We start from the raw sequence: 13,588 nt of genomic DNA, 5'->3' as shown, positions 1-13,588 counted from the left end.
TTACATGTCCATCAGTTATCATCAAGGTTGTGCATGCATCTTGAAATGTTCACAAAAGGTCCACGATACAGGGGTTGGTTCATAATTCTGTGATACGTTATATTCAGAATCCCAGGGGAATTAATAGATTCTGCAAATATCAATTAAGCAAAATGAAAAAGTTTTATACAGTTTCAACTACAACAGTTTTCAAGACTAGTACAAGCTTCATTTGCCACAAAACTCACAAAAAAGTAATTGATCGAAGAATATCTCTCTTATGCAAAATATACATCTTATGATATAATTTGATTAATATTCTATTATATACTGATATTATTCCTTGACCATTTAATAAAAAAATACTCTAATTACCAGAATTTTATATTTTGTAATATATATATATATATATATATATATAATTGAGGTAATAATGACAAAAGACTTAAATTATGAATACCGTCAGTGAGTTTCATTTAAGCTCTAACAGTTTTCCAGAACTAAACAAATATGCGACTAACAGTAGGTCAATTTTGATAAGTAGACACTAAAAATTTTACATTACTGACAAGCTGATAACATAAGCATCTTATCAGAGAATGATACAGTCAATGTTTAGGAATACAACCCATAAAGTTAAAAATAAGTGAAATTAAAACAGCCCTAAACTACATTAGTATCACTGCTTTGTATAATTCACAGCACAACCTACAGTGGGCCCATGAAGAGTAAGTAATTCAAAGAAGCATGGGCCATACTTGAAGCATCAGAGATGTTGAGCATGGATTTGGCTTCCCTTGATGTGAGATGGCCAAAGCTGCTGATCCATGCACACGTGTTGGTATTTACAGTTGTTTCATGGACACTGGTCAGTCTAGAAGCAGAGCATTCATATGGGGAGCACCAAATAAGTTCCAGCCATAGTCCTTCCATAAGCATTCATTGCCATGTGAAGATTCAGGGGCCTCTTCCAAGTACAACATGGTCACATCCGGGCACATTCAGTAGCAGAAATCTGTTGCCAGTACAATCCTTGGTAGGGCTAAATTCCACTGTCCCTTTCTCAGCAGTCAAAATTCCATGATAAAATCTGTACCACACTGCAGTCAATAACAGCAGCACCAGACAACATATTAATTCCTTTACCATAAATTTGTGTGTCATTATAACACTGTCTATGTGGTGTTATCAAAATGATCACAGTATCTTTAAATATCAGATATGTTCGTCTGGGTAAACACATTGCTGTACAAGATCTCTGGCATGCAGGTCATGCTCTAGGACTACAGGGATTTAGAGTAAAATATATTTCTTGGCCAATAATAAAAATGACAATTGTCTACCTAACAAAAAAATAAACACGAGAATTAGGAATCAGTCAACAATCCCAAGGATCCTAGAATGCCTTAAAAGTATTATTTCTTCCTCAATATAGGTTATGGAATTTGTCTTCCCTCACATGCCCAATACCCAACATACACTATTGCTGTTGAATTTGGTAGGGATGTGTAAACAGACTTTCTTCTGCTCAGACTGAATATGACTCCCTGGGGATTTTGTTGGAGTGTAGTCATGATTGCTGGTTGCTAGGTAGTACAAACCGACATTGCAATAGGCATCTGAGTGCTATGGTGACACTGCTGCTTAAATCTTGTTTATCAAAAAGGTCCACAGTGCCAATTAGCTAAGGTAGTTTGCAGGGCATCATTTATTTCTACACAAAGCAGAGAGGCTGTTCCAAATAGCAAAGACAGGGAACAGGATTGGAGGGAAGGTCCAGTACTAAAATTATGAACAACTTATCAAGGCATTTCTACACTTCATATAGACAAATGGCATATACAGTTAGGACAGAGAGATAAGACAGACAGACAGAAATAACATACAGGACAAAGCACCTGATTAAACAATGCATGAAAATCGAATTAGTTTTTTTATTCAGAATTTTAAGGCTAGTCAAAAAAGCCTCCTGTGAATACCAGTGACCTTTAATATTTGCAAAAAAATTAAGTAAAAAGAAAGGGAGTAAAAAAGGCTTGAGAGCATTGGATAATATTTGGCACTCTGCCTCTGAAATGATGACAAATCTTGGGATTTATAAAAAAATGATTCTAGTACCAAGCAGCAATTCCTGACTAAACAATGCAAGCCTGGCTGGCAGTTACCTTTCTCTCATGTTTTGTGCTTTCCTCAAGCCATTAAGTAAGTGATCTGGCCTCGGCTTGTGTGTAACCAGTAATGACAATCTCTTTGCAGTTATCTGTGTACAAACAATCAAAGACATTCAGAACTCCAATACAACATTTTTGAAGAAAATTAAATCAGTCAAGAAATTAAACTATTTTGGAACGAATATTTCTATCAAATGAGAAAAAAAAAAGGTCAGGAAGAAACTCACCCACCTGGCCCCACATGCAAAACAGTTGACCAGTGCTTTAATATCAGAAAGATGATTCCATAAAAGTACACATACCCTGAGCCACCCACAGTCTCCCCAAAACTCTGTGACATTGCTCTCAGTGATAGAGACAAGATGGTCCATGCAAATGTGCTGACCAAAGTCATTATTGTGTGCCATCAAGATAAGATCCCAGACATCTTCAGAATGGTTTAGTCACAAGAAGTTCCGATGTAGTGGTTGGCACTTGGAAGCACAATTTTTTAAATATATCTCCCTGAAGATATGTTTACTATTAGTGTACTGGCCAATATCTGACACTATCTGTCATTTTATTGCGAAAGGATATCAGGGCAATTAATACAGAGAAGTAGTAGCACTACTTTAGATAATCTTTAAAGCAAAGATACGATTTGTTAGCTACTCCAGTGGCATTTCTGACTTCAAATAGTAGTGTCATGCAGGATTTATACTGTGTTAATGGAACCTGGAACAATTCTACATTTAGTTGTTTCCATAAGGGGTAAAGAGTACTTGAATGAATACAATTTAGCTGGCTGATACAGTTAGGTTTACAAGATAGATGGGATGGGAGATCGAGAGCGCCTCAGAGGACAAGGAGAGTTGTAGGGTGATGTTACTGGAGAGAGCCTCAGAGCATTGCCTGCCAAGCCCGCTATGTTGTTTAAGCTTCGGGATTTTTCATATCCTTTTATGGAAAAATGCACAGACATCAGTTGAATTCAACCAGAAAATAGACACAGACAAACAATACCATGCAGGGTAATCAAACATGCTATTTTTGAACTCAAAGAAGAATTTATTTACAAAAAATTTCAATTTTGACAATCTGTAAGTCTAAAAAAAAAAACTCATTGTAGCTGTTGATCCCAAAATATAAAACCAGTTATCACAAATGACAATTTCAGTATTTTAAAATATATTTCTTCCCAGGTTATAGTTACCATTGATGTAATTTTGGTACTTTGACTACTAGAATTAGGAAAAGCAATTTAAGTAATATATAAACTTAATAGAATTTTAATTTCAGAATGTTTCTAAAAATTAAAAATAAATTATTTATCTGGTTTTACTTTATGTTTCTTAAAAAACTATTAATGTTTGCTTAACACTAAGTTTGTAACTTTTCCCATTATACTAACTCTTTCAGCTTTATGGGGTTAAATGGATGATTCTTACATAATGACATTTAATATCATTATCCAGGTAATATAGAATGGAATGCCCATTTATATTCCCTTGATGAAAAGTAAAAAAATGAATGAAATATAAATTTAGTAATAATTTCAGCAAAATAAATTTGAATTTAACTCTATGATGTTTTCAGATGACTTTCTTTCCTTCCCCTAACAACGAAAAATTGAGAACATTTCATTTTCATTCACAATTTCTTTACATTATCTTGCATCCTAATCATTCATGGTTACCATGGAGTAAAAGAAAGGTTTTCCTTACTTACTTAAGAAACAACCTATTGGAGGGATTCACATATTGTAGCATTTTTATTATATAATATAATTAAGTAGGGGTGGATGATAGTATAAAATTGGAAGTGAAGTGTCTTAAAATCAGGACAACTACTGACTAAAAAAATAATACAGTCCTAACACAGTGTTGGCAATAAATGTTCTCACAGCTCTATTGAAGAAATGGTACGGAGTGGGAGAATGAGCCTCCTCTTGGGCAACCATAGTTGGTTAAGTTCATACAATTCTAGTGAACTACTTGTCTCCCTCAGACTATACAGCACTCTCCAGGTTCTAGTGAGTCCACCGTGTGAGGAAAAAAAGAGTCCTTTCTTTGTTCTCATGTGTGTGTGTGTGTGTGTGTGTGTGTGTGTGTGTGTGTGTGTGTGGTGGGATGGTACTAGGGACTGAATTCAAGAGTGTTCTACCAACAAGCCATACCCCAGCCATTTTTTTTTTTTTTTGCAATACTGGGGATTAAACACAGGGGCATTTTACCTTGGAACTACATCCCCAGCCCTATTTTTTATTCTTTATTTTGAAACAGTCTCACTAAGTTGCAAAGGCCTCACTAAGTAGCTGAAGCTGTCCTCGAAACTGCAATCCTCCTGTTTCAGCCTTCCAAGTACTGGGATTACAAACCTGCGCCACCACATCCAGCTCATCCCTGGCCATTTTTATTTTTTGTTTTGAAACAAAATATCATTAACTTGCTATGTTCCTTAGGCTGGCCTCAAGCCTGCAATCTTCTTGTCTCAGCCTCCTAAATCTTGGGATTACAGGTTTGTACCACCACACCCAGAACTCCTTTTTAAAACTTTTATCTTTTTATGTAACTTCAGTGGAAGAAGTTATTGCTATCCTTTCTCCTTTTTCTAAAAGAGAAGTAGTTTACACAATCACTTGACTTATGAGAGGCCAAGACAGATATGGATATGAATTGCAGGAATAGTTCTTTGAGAGTGTAAAGCTAGACTAAAGAGGAAAGAGGAACAATGTACATCCTCTCCTCACTTTACATACATTGTTTCATCAGAATAAATACTGTCTTTGAGGTTTTTGTAATTAAAACCTTATGCCATCCATTAGCTAGATTTCTAGAATATAATTTTTATTAAAAATTTTTTGTTAATATTCTTTATTATAAAACAATGGTGATGATATATACTTCATTCTTTGCTGATAGATAGTACAGTAGGTAATGTTTTAAATAATTTTTTAAAAATTTCACGTAATTTATGCCTACATAGGGAGCATCAAATGCCTGAAGAGTTAGTTATTACTGTTCTTTTATAAAGTGAATGAAAATATAATTTTGGGAATTAAAGAAAAATAATTTATTGTATGCAGTAGAAGTTCACTATACAACTTAAAAATGTAAACTAGGCTATAGACATTGATTAATGTTGATTAAGGGGGACACTGATGAATATGCATGAGCCAAAAGAATTGTTAACGCCTATAAATCATCACTGTGAAAAATTATAACATTATCCCTAATGAGTTCCAAGATCCCTACTGGACCTGAAAAAATGTAAAGATTGGTTTGGCACTTTTATATTAGTCATACCAGTAATTTGTAAATCTTGACTGCCATTCTAAGTGCTAGTTATTTTTATAAATTATAGTTTTAAGCATAAATATCATTCATTTTGTTTATATATCCTTTTATTTTTAATGTCTATAATTTCAATATCAATTTACAAAAGACTTCCTTTCTAATATAGTAACAAGCAATCAATTAGTGAAATTATACGTTATTCTTGTACCTTTATCTTTATTCTAAGTGTTCATTTCTGACCAGAAAATTTTGTCAAATTTTTCCCTAGTCAAGATTTAATTGGAATGGCTGAGAATATAACTCATGAGAATATATAATTTTAACCTACTTGAGTTGAATATACACAAGCATTTTATTTACTCCTTAAGAACATGTGCTTATTCAGAGCCATTTAAAACTGCATATCTAGGTACTATACATGCATATGTTTTAGTTTACATAATGTATTTTATTAGAAACTATTGTATAAATAAAAACATAGGTTCTAAGTGCAAGAACTTCACTATTTAAAGTATCCAAGTGCTGTGCGCATGTGTGATATTGTCAGCATAATTTATATTATGATGTAAGATTATAATGAACAATAAAAGTACATGAAAACTAAATAAGGTATTTAAGTATAAGGATTTCACTAAGTATGTTTAATATGTGCTTAACTACAATGGGAATCCAGTAACTTCTTTTCATATATATATATATATATATATATATATATATATATATACTGTATATATATTCATATATACAGTAACTTCATATATATATATATATATATATATATATGAAGTTTTAGGACTCTAAAATTAGTAGAGACTAGCTAGAAGGGCAAATTCAGGGATCCTAAAGGTAATGTCTGAGTTGAAGTAATATAAGAAGTCTATAACCTACATTAAGGGAAAGAGGAGAAAAATGAATCTTGATAGATAGGATAAAATAAGTTAACACACTGAAATGTTTAAGTTAGTTACCCAGAAATGCTATCAGACCTAGAGGGAAAAAATAACAGCTACAAAGGCATTAAACAAGAATGAAAAAGAGCTGATATGATAGAAAATGACAAAGCGTAGGAAGCTCATGGTTATGTTTTCAAAGACACTCTCGTTGATGAGTTTGTGTTTGTAAAATAAGACTGCATGTGTAACATTTCCATGCCAATTAAACATCTTTTATTCATTACTTTGCTCATAAAATGTTGCAACTTTACAGCAAAACTTTATAAATTTACCTTATAATTTGTGAAGTAGTTTCTCACCTGTAATTTTTTTAGTTCAAATGCTCAAAAGAAGATATTGTTTAACATGGTAGAAAAAAATTCTAAATAGGTCCTTAAACATGCAACCTTGATATAAATATTGCATGTAATACTCTATTGGATGATGCCCCAAAATGTATCTAAACATAATAATAAATATATAAATATGTATTATGTTACACACAAGTATACATGTATATATAGCAATTTAAGAGATACAATATACTTAGAAAATATGTTTAATAAAATATTAAATATTATCACTATACTTATCAAATGTATATCCTCTACATATATTTTGCTCAAATACTATGATAGAATACAGCTATCTTCAAAAAATATTTGTAATTGCTTTAGAACATATGGAACTATAAACAATAAAACCTATTCAGATGATGAAATATATTTTAGTTCAAGAAATAGATGCAGGCAATGAAAGTAATTTGAGTGAAAAGTATTCAAAATATTACTCATCAAAAAACATAAAACAAGTTTTTTGTTTTCTCTTTGAGTCTCAATGACATGGAACTATAGAATGACAATATAAAATTATCAGGAAAAATGAAATGATAACATAAGTAATGACAAAATATTTTATGATTAAGATGGCAAAGATTAAACAGGAAGGTACTGCAATGGTTGATAAACACGTTTTTTAGAAATGTAATTGCACTAAAATTAAAATTTTGGAGCAGTTTTTATTTAAATTTAATCAACTCTAAGATATTACACATCTTTCCCTATTCTGTTACATTCTTTAACAATAACAACAGCCTGTCTACATTTACTCATTTAAAAATATTTTCTTCTATGTAGAAGTACTGTCCAATATTTGTTGAAAATAATAATATATTTAAAATTATTTTACGTGGTCTTGAAAAAAATTTTATATGTATATTTTTAAGCACATACGTAGCCTTTTGAGTGATTGAAATGTGTATATGGCTTAGAATCCTGGATCTTCAAACCTTTGAGATACTCAGATAAACCATGGGCAAAAACTGTAAATGTATTGGATAAGAAATTTAGAATATGTTTAGTACTTTAGTTTCAAAAGAAAAAATTACCTGAATTATTTTATAGTTATCAATTACTTATCAAATACATTCAAAGAGGCAATTTGTTCATTTTCTTTGTCATAGAAAAAAGACACATTTTAAAGACTGCTGAGTACATTGTATTAAAATAGATGAATGATTTAATACTTACATATCCCATTACAAATTTTCCCATAGACAAATGTCAAATAAAAAAATAAGAAAGAAAAAAAAAGGGTGAAATGCCATTCAGATAGACAATCTAATAGATTATAGTGATAGGCATTTCAAAATGTTAATGAGAAAAGATGTGATGGAGATAGAAAAAGAGAATACCACCTGCAGTCTTTCTCAGAAAATGACAAATGAGCATGTTTACATTACTTCATACATTTCCAGTTCTTACTTAATTGCTAAGTCACCTCTTAGTATCTGATTAAATGCATGCCTACCTTGCCTGATCCCTCCATCAGAAGCGCATGTGTAATCACCTGTCGTCAGTAGAAAACACGTTTCCCCTCTTCTGTTTTTGTCTCTGGTACTAGAGCGTCTGATGGGGAGCCTTTCTGGGGGTGACAATGGCGGCTCACTTCCTGTACTGTCGTCACCTGATAACACTGGTCACAGCACCATGCCCATTGACAGACAGTGATGTATGAGGAAATGAGACAGTACAAAGAGTTTACACTGAATGCCCATAGTCCAGTCACTCGATATACAAAACACAATAATCACATCACAGTAAGAAAAAGAATTTCCATCACTCATCACAAAAAATTACATGAAGCAAAATGGAAAAGTATTGAAAAGGAGAGAAAAAAATTTTGGACGTTTCAATTCCTTTTGAGATTTTGTGTAATAGAAAAATGCTTTTATTCCTCCCAAAAAATCTTAAGAAAAATAATAATCCCAAAGCACCAAACTTCATGTCAAGGTACTCCATTTTGAAATAGCAAAATACTGTTCAGCATTCAGGGGAACAAGATCAGCTTCTCCAAATGCCCTTGAGATGACTCTCTGTTTACTTCTGTATGCTTGCCAAAGACTTTCACATCCTATCAGTCTAGATACTTGCTTGTCATTACAGTGTTTACCTGAGATCATGTGTCCTCTTTTTCCATGCCCTTCTTAAGGGTTCTGAATAGATACTCTGAGAACTGCCTAAGGAGAACAGTCAATAACAACTACACTCCTTTTTTTGTAAGGGTTTTTTTTAACAGTTTTCATATACCTTGTGACAATTTATGGGTCAATCTACTGTGATAATTTATGGGTAAATCTACTGATGAACATAAAGACTGTGAATAAAATTTTGAATTTAGCTCCTGCCACATTTTTTTTTCTGCTTACCTCATAAGAACTCCTAGAAGTTAAGGAAGGACCTATGAAAATGACATTTGAGCTTTTTCTTTGCCTGTTTTGTTCATTGGTGGTATTTGTAAATTATGTAAAAAATTATTGACATGGGGTCACCGTAGGTCATTTTTCTACAAAAGGTGAAGGATATATAAATTATAGGAAATGCAGATATCTTAAGCTTTTGTGGTAGGATAAAATTAGTTAAATTGTTAATCTACAAAATATATCATCTTTTCCACATTAAAAAAACTAGAGATGATAGTATTGACTGTCCTTTGGCATCCTAGACACCAGTTTAGAATTCATCTACTCTAGAATACCTATGGAAATGGAGAAGAGTAGAGAATTCAGTTAATCTTTTTTTTCTACCTTCAGGCTATACTTCCAGACCTGTTTATATTTTCTTTGGAAACAGGGTCTCACTAAGTTGCTGAAAGCCTCACTAACTAAGTAGCTGAGGCTGGCTTCGAACCCATGCGATCCTCCTGTCTCAGCCTCTCAAGCGTGGGGATTACAAGCATGCACCACCATGCTTGGCTTTAGAGAATTCAGTTGATCTTAAACAATAAATTATTAAAAATTCAGTTCTGAAAGAATATAGATTCCAATGCATAGTGCATAAGAAGTTCACAGAGAAATTCAACTCTGTTGTTGATTGTCCAAAGCAGATCAACTATGCCCTGAAAAATGGTGAATTGATTGGATGACATGGCATCTTTCCTCACCAAAAGGGTTTTATTGAGATTTAGTCTATGTTCCAGAATCATACTAAGAAAGAGCTCTTTTATGGAAAGAATTAGTTTCCACATCACCTCCTTGCTATTTAGGCCTTTCATATGTAAGCATCCATTCTTCTTAAGTAACTGCTTTTTGTGAAATAGGTTCAGATGCATAGCACCACGCGGCAGAGGTAAAACTGCGACAAACACACCAAGCCAAACAATATGGAGATCAACATTTTGAGAATGAAGGATGGAAAATGGCCAATATCATACCATCACATCGTGCAGAGAAACAAAGAAACATTGGCACGGAGGCAACAAACAGGCAAAAGAAAATATTGGCACCATCAGCAAAGGGCATTCCCACTAAAGCAAGAAAACTCTATAGACCAGCTATGCAGCTACTGGGGATTCATTTAGAAAGTCTACAGTCTAACTGTCTACAAGCCTGACACAAGCACACATTTTATGAAGGGGTAGGACTGAAAACTCATGGACATTTGCAGGGAATGAGAATGGCTCTCTCTGCCTAAGGGACGTACTGGTCTATAAAGTATTTAATGGCATGCATTTGAAATTGTGCCTTACCTGATCTGTTATGTTCCAGAAGTCGGCTGTCTTTGCTCAGACACGTGTCACTCTGTGTGCTATTGCAGGCCATATTTAATTCAGTCTTGCAAAATGTAGGTGAGCTTGCCTGAGGGGCAGGAGGAATGTGCTTCTTCCTTTTCCTTGGGAGTTTCTGCTTCGCCATTGCCAAAGAGTAGTACATTCCAAAATTGTTGACAATGACAGGCACTGGCATGGCTATTGTCAGCACTCCAGCCAGAGCACACAAGGCTCCCACCAGCATCCCTGACCACGTTTGGGGGTACATGTCCCCATAGCCCAGGGTAGTCATGGTCACCACAGCCCACCAGAAACCAATGGGAATGTTTTTGAACTGTGTGTGCTCACTAGCTGAAGGGTCGTTAGGTTGAGCTCCTACTCTCTCAGCATAGTAGATCATGGTAGCAAATATCAAAACTCCTAGAGCCAGGAAGATTATCAGCAGCAAAAATTCATTAGTACTAGCTCGAAGAGTGTGTCCAAGCACTCTCAGACCTACAAAATGGCGGGTGAGCTTGAAGATTCTGAGGATCCTCACAAACCTTACCACCCTGAGGAAGCCAAGGACATCTTTTGCAGCTTTGGATGACAGCCCACTGAGTCCCACCTCTAAATAGAAGGGTAGGATTGCCACAAAGTCGATGATATTCAAGAGATTTTTGACGAATTCAAGTTTATTGGGTGAAAAAATAATACGGACTAAAAATTCAAAAGTAAACCACACCACACACACTCCTTCTACGTATGTCAAGGCAGGATCCGTTTCGATTTCATACTGTAGAACAACGCTTGTGCCATTGATGACTGGTTCTGTCTTGTTTTTAACAATATTGAAAGCTTCATGTGTCTCCAGGCAAAAGGTTGTGATTGAAACCAAGATGAAGAATAAAGAAGCAAAAGCAATAAACTGTAAAAGAAAGGAAATAAAAAACAGTGATCTGAATCAGAATATATTTTGATCCATATCTAAGAGCATTGATACCTGTAAATAAAAAAAGAATAACAGCTTATTTGGTGAGTTCACTTGGGATGCCCCTGGGGTAACAAAAGAGATGTGTATGTAGAATTGATTAGGGTATACATATAATACATTGCAAGTTCTGTTTTCAGCTTATGCAGAGACAAAATTTAGTTTTGTGTTGGAGAATAATTTCTTGAAACTTTTGTGTAAGAAAATGTAAACTGTATAAAAATTACTCTGAAAAAAGCATCTGGCTGAAAAAAGAAAGACATTGAGACAATGGCTCCAGTTACTGTTTGTGACCATAAAATTTTTCATGTTTGTTAGATCAAGTTTAATACCTATAAATATAAGGTGCATTATACACTGGTGGAAACTTGGAAGCCACCCAAATTTAACTATAGTTCTCTGCTTATGAATAAAATGTTCTGAATATCATGATATATGAGCATGAGTAAAATCTTTGTAATATATGGCATCAATTAAATTACATCAACCCTGAAGTAGACTCTTATATAGCAAATCTAGGGAGAAAAAGTAAGACAACAAAACTGAAAGGATAGAAACTGAGTTAAGGAATAAATTAAGAGACACTCTTCTCCCCCTATTAAAAATGAACCTTTAAGTATTAGCATAATATATTGCACAATTGTAGTTTTATTTAATTCAATTTATTTCCTCATTTTTGGTCAATAATATATCAATCTATGCACCTAGTAGTCTAAATTATTAACAAGAGTTCCTACTTACATAGCTCTGTATAGTACCAGGCACTACTAAAACCAACTTTCATATTCATTCTTATTAACCCATTTAACAACACTACTATTATCTCATTTTATAGTTCAGAAACATCAGGCCTGTAGAGTTTATGTCATTTTTCTTAAGATAAAAAATACTAGACTTGAGGCACTAGTATGCCAAGTTTAACTGCAGATTCTATTCCTTTAACTTAACAAATTCTCAAATGTAGAATACAAATACATTGTGAATCATTTATTTATTCTAGCATCACATACTTCATAATATTCAAGATTGGATAATTTGAAATTCAGTTGTTTAAATGTGTGTGCTGTTGTTTCTGTTGCTAGAGGCTTTCAAAAATACTTGGCAGATTCTTACTGCTCTATGGTAATTCTCTCAGATTTAGCATGTTAAATAAACATGACATTCATTAATTGTTCAAAACAATTTATCACTCAGGAGAAGGAAACTGTCAGTCAAGTGGAGGGACGTCCTTATTGAGAATTAGAGTATACCCCAAACTCGGAGATGACATCTTCTCTTCAAGTATGGCACTGAGAAAAGGCTGAGCCATGTTTCAACAAAAGATTCGAAACAGCTTTCTCTTTAGCTGGTTGAGTTCAATCCACCTGATATGTGAGGGTATACATAGGGACTAAGTAGTCAATCAAAACTGTGACTATCTGCCTTAAAGAACCACTTTGAATTATGAAATTGCTACTACATAGTATACCAGTGAGTGTATGTCATATAGGATTGCACAGCTCTCCTTTCCTGGCTTTCCATTCCTTTTCACTGAATACCTTCCAATTACCCTTATTTGGGGCACTATGATCCAGCTATAAGTTTTTAGGCATGTTATGATATAGTAATTGTTTTTCTCAGTTTTTCCTTTGTACAAATAAATATATAATTCTTTTCATAATTTAGATACACTAAATTATAAAGACTTAGATACACTAAAAATATGGCATTTTTAGGGAAAATAGATTGTCCTTGTCTCCTAATTACTTATTATTCTAATATCTATAGACCTGGAAATCATATTTGTTTCTGATTCTGCCCCAAATATTTTGTTGCTAGTTCTTCTAATATGTATCTACTGACTTTTCCAAACCACCCTCCTCACAATCTCCACTTTAGTCTCCAGCATGTCAGGCTAAACAGCAGATGTTTTAGTGTACAAAGTCTATCTATGAGCAATTACCATAACACAATCAAATTACAATTCTATTTATGTTTCTAATGTTCCTCATTGTTTTTTTTCTTTTTTCAGCTAACTTTGCAGACTCAAACTCCACCTACATTTCATGTGGTAGAATTGAGACTTCCTAACAATTTACTGTTTGAAAATCAGCCCTAGTGTGCTCGCCCACATCCATACAACAAAACAATTTTATAGTATACACTGTTTCTTCTAAATATAAAATGCTGGGACTTTTTCTAATTGGCTAAATTTCTACCATTCATTTATTTGTT

General features: G+C 33.7%; 1 protein-coding gene across 7 annotated transcripts in view; it reads right to left on the bottom strand.

Moving 5' to 3' along the window:
• Nucleotides 1–2,177: 2,177 nt before the first annotated feature.
• KCNC2 (potassium voltage-gated channel subfamily C member 2) overlaps nt 2,178–13,588 on the bottom strand; it is a gene marked incomplete at both ends in the record, with an annotated part of 203,097 nt that continues 191,686 nt past the window's right edge. Inside the window, 3 exons of one of the 7 annotated variants that reach the window (XM_080706327.1) lie at nt 2,178–2,239; nt 8,167–8,331; nt 10,384–11,311. In XM_080706327.1, the coding sequence (XP_080562453.1) occupies nt 2,178–2,239; nt 8,167–8,331; nt 10,384–11,311 (1,155 nt within the window). Of the gene's footprint in view, nt 2,240–2,949; nt 3,087–8,166; nt 8,332–9,885; nt 9,990–10,383; nt 11,312–13,588 lie in introns of those variants that run through there. The other 6 variants (XM_080706324.1, XM_080706325.1, XM_080706326.1 and 3 more) reach the window with 6 other exon arrangements.

The sequence above is a fragment of the Muscardinus avellanarius genome, assembly GCF_963383645.1.
Source record: "Muscardinus avellanarius genome assembly, chromosome: 11".
Lineage (NCBI taxonomy): Eukaryota > Metazoa > Chordata > Mammalia > Rodentia > Gliridae > Muscardinus > Muscardinus avellanarius.
This window is presented reverse-complemented; position numbering and strand designations above follow the sequence as displayed.